The sequence below is a fragment of the Poecilia reticulata genome, linkage group LG19, assembly GCF_000633615.1.
Source record: "Poecilia reticulata strain Guanapo linkage group LG19, Guppy_female_1.0+MT, whole genome shotgun sequence".
NCBI lineage: Eukaryota > Metazoa > Chordata > Actinopteri > Cyprinodontiformes > Poeciliidae > Poecilia > Poecilia reticulata.
Genome location: NC_024349.1, coordinates 25,931,314 through 25,934,889, shown reverse-complemented (window position 1 = coordinate 25,934,889; position 3,576 = coordinate 25,931,314). Strand labels below are relative to the sequence as shown.

The 3,576-nt window shown below is 39.8% G+C and overlaps 1 protein-coding gene across 2 annotated transcripts in view; it reads right to left on the bottom strand.

The window, feature by feature from the left end:
* galk1 (galactokinase 1) overlaps window positions 1–3,576 on the bottom strand; it is a 50,468-nt gene that overhangs the window by 6,432 nt on the left and 40,460 nt on the right. For both annotated transcript variants that reach the window (XM_008438118.1, XM_008438117.2), the window contains 3 exons: window positions 2,139–2,258; window positions 470–605; window positions 165–346 (listed from right to left, as the gene is read on the bottom strand). In XM_008438118.1, coding sequence (XP_008436340.1) covers window positions 165–346; window positions 470–605; window positions 2,139–2,258 — 438 coding nt within the window. The remainder of the gene's footprint in view (window positions 1–164; window positions 347–469; window positions 606–2,138; window positions 2,259–3,576) is intronic.

The window sequence follows — 3,576 nt, the reverse complement described above, 5'->3', positions numbered from 1 at the left end:
ACCCGACCCCGGATAAGCGGAAGAAAATGGATGGATGGATGGATGGATGGATATTATTTTCTGGCATATAAAAACTGAATAAAGTAAGACATTAAAAATCTGAAGCATGTGGTTTTACATAAAAACTAACAGGCTCTTAGATACAAAACCAAACCACTCCATACCTTCTAGTTCTTTTATTGTAACATCTCTCAGACTGTCTTTTCCCAGTGCAGAGGCAGCCTGCTCACAATGTCTGCGTCTTATTGGGTACTCACTGCCAGTCAGCGAGTGCTTTACGTTAGAGTTGGTAATGAGGATGACCAAGCTTGGATCTGCCAGAGGTACTGAGGTGGCTTCCAGGGACCTAACTCAGAACAAAAACAAATACGACTTATGACAATGATTTGTTTTCTATTTCATAGAGATAATAGACTAGAACAGTTAATGAAGGAGGATTGATGTCCTCCACCTGGATGTTTCCCTTTACCTGCAATCAATGAGTAAAGCCTGTCCCTCCCTGGCAAAAACAGACACAAACTGGTCCATAATACCACATGGTACACCAGCGTGGGTGTGTTCAGCCTGTTGACATGCCAGCACTTTTCCCAGTTTCTCTCCATTATCTGTGGGAGCACAGGAAAGAACAGGGGCAACACATACAAAAAAAGAAATATGGCAGAAACATATTTGTGCCATATTTCTTTAGGCAGAAATATGTTTCTGCCTAATGTTGAAATAACGTTAGGTAGAAGCATTGAATCCACATTGACAATGAAACGATATTGAAAGTGGTCGTTAATTTACATTTTGAATCAATGTTGGGGTTTAAACCATAACCGACACTGAATCAATGTTGATTTAGTTATCAGCTGAATGTGGATCTACATCGACATTTGTGTTGATTTTATATTAAATCAAAGTTAATGAATCAATATTGATTCATTAATATTTTTTGTTCATTAATCATTTTATGTTTTTATGTTACATCATACCATTAAAAGTTTCTTCACTGATGTTAAACACACAATTTTGTTGGCAGACGGTGGGTATTATGTTTTTTAAAGTTATCTTACATTCCAAAAATGTGTGTACACAAACTTAAAAAATGACAAGATGGCATTAATATTACATTTTACTTAAGGGGGAGGAAAGGGGGGCAAGGGGTGCAACAAACAGCATAAATTGAGTGAGTGTTTTTCAACCCTGGTCCTCAAGGCACACTACCCTGAAAGTTTTAGGCATTCCCCTGCTTCAGCACACATAAATTTCTATTGATGCCTGATTAGCAGGGTTTTACTGAATTGCAATCATCTGAATGGGATGCGTTTAAGCAGAGGAACATCTAAAACCTGCAGGTCAGTTTGCCTTGAGGACCAGGGTGGAAAAACACTGGATCAGGCGTTGGCATTTCAATTAGAATTCAACCACAAAACAACATTGATTCAGTGATATATTTTCAACAGTGGGTAATTGGCTAGAACTGGATGATTGTTTGATGGCTGATCCACCATAAAGCAATCACAATTTTTACCTTAACCAAAAATCAACCTTTTTGACCATAATTCAACATTGAATTACCATCGTTTGCTATCTGAGAAGACTGTAACATGCAATGTATGTTTGTGCCCTGGGGATGAAAGAGAGGAAAGTTTGGTGGGGTTTAATGTGTGATTGTATCCAGAAAATCAATAAAATTTTAATTATCAAAAAATTACAGGTCTGTGCCAGAAAACCAACTAATTGAAATGTACTCTACATACTCACTTAAGTCATCAACAATTTCCTGACATCTCTCCAGACAGAAGGATGTCAGGGAATTGTTGATGATATGAAAATATTGTGATTGACACATAAGACATTTACTCGTATTGAGAGTATGAACATATTAAGGCTAAATTTACGATTGTGATTTGTTTCTTGACCATTCCACATACTCCAACACTGATAAGTATGTATGTTAGATTCTCACCAGAACTGTCATAATCTAACATACATAATTACTCATAGAATGACAAATGATGTTTAGTTGCTTGCATTTTGTATTACATTTTTATTAACATAGTGTGCACTTGCACCAAATGTAATAAGCCATTGGAAGTGTGTCTTAGTAAAGTTTTGTGCTGAATATCTAAGTCTGGAGCTCCACTTGGACTCACCTGGCTTGAGCTGCTGCAAGAAGGTGTAGAAGGCCACCTCCAGAGAGGCAGAGCTGGACAGTCCTCCACCCAGGGGGACACTGCTAGCTACCACTGCTCTGAAATTTGGGAGACCAGGAGCTGCAGCAAATAAAACCCAAAGGCAGTGCATATTTCAGCTGTGGTGCTAGATAAGATAACAATTATGACATCCTGAAAGATCCGATGTAAATCTGTCCCTGCTTGAGTTAATATTATGTCTTTATGAAAAAACTTCCACATAATGCAGATTTTAAGACATTTGATTAGGAAATCACTTTGTATGACTTTTAAGAAATTAATTAGCATTATATTGCTAAACATCCAATGCCAATCAGAAAGCGTGTTGACGTAAGAACAGGGGGAATCCCAAACAGCTGACATATTGCGCAACTGAGAGTCTGGTGGATATCGGAGATATGTGGAAATGTTTATTATTACAGGTCATTATTATATATGTTTATTATGTTTATTCAGTTAAATTGTTAACTATGAAAAAACATAGTCACCTCCAAATCAAAGTGCAGCAAATATAGCTGCTGCTCCCATCATCTTTTATCCACCGCCTTTTCTTTTTGTTACGTCTTTTATCTCTTAAAATGACTCCACAAGCTATCACTATATACATAGTCATCTGTGTTTGGTTATTCTAAATTCCCGCTATGTTGGGGGAGGGTGGTACTGGATTATCCTCTGGAATCGGGATGTTCGTGACTGAAATCGATTCGTGTGTGGTGTGTTGCCTTGGTGTGCCTTGGACACACGAACCGATCAAACCTGTTGTACTTTAATCAGCTCTGTGATCACAGAGGTTTGGAAAATTGGCCGACAATTCTTAAATCTTTCCGTCTAAACCAGACTTAAAACTCACAAGCTCTACTCATCTCCTCTCCACCACTACCCAAACGCTCTCTGACTCTGGTCGCTATGGTAACGTTTAYATATCCCTTCAAAATAAGATACAGATGTGCCACAAAAACGAAAATTTTGCTTTTGTGAAAATTTTAACTCACGATAATGACTAATGGGAGCCCTGAGCTTGTTTCTCTGCAACGAGACGGTTCCTTCTGGGAGTGATAAGAGACAATGACACCCTTATATGTTGTTGCTTATATCCACAGTGTGCTTGGTCTCTACGTGGCGAAGTATTTTGAAGGCTTCATTGCCTCATTAGCTCCGCATGTTATGCAGAGCAGGCTTGTAATGTGAGGCTCACCTGCCGGTTCGGGACAGGCGCGGAGCGGGGGAGGGGAGCTGAGGGGGCGGCTGCCCCCCGGCCCGGCCCGGCCCAGATGGGTGCCCGGGTCTGGAGGTGCCAGGGAAGAATGGTTTCAAATCGCTTCAATGTCTGATTATAGACTGTCTGTTACTACCCAATAGTAAGTCCCGCCTACTCCTCACAACCCTTCGGACTCACTAC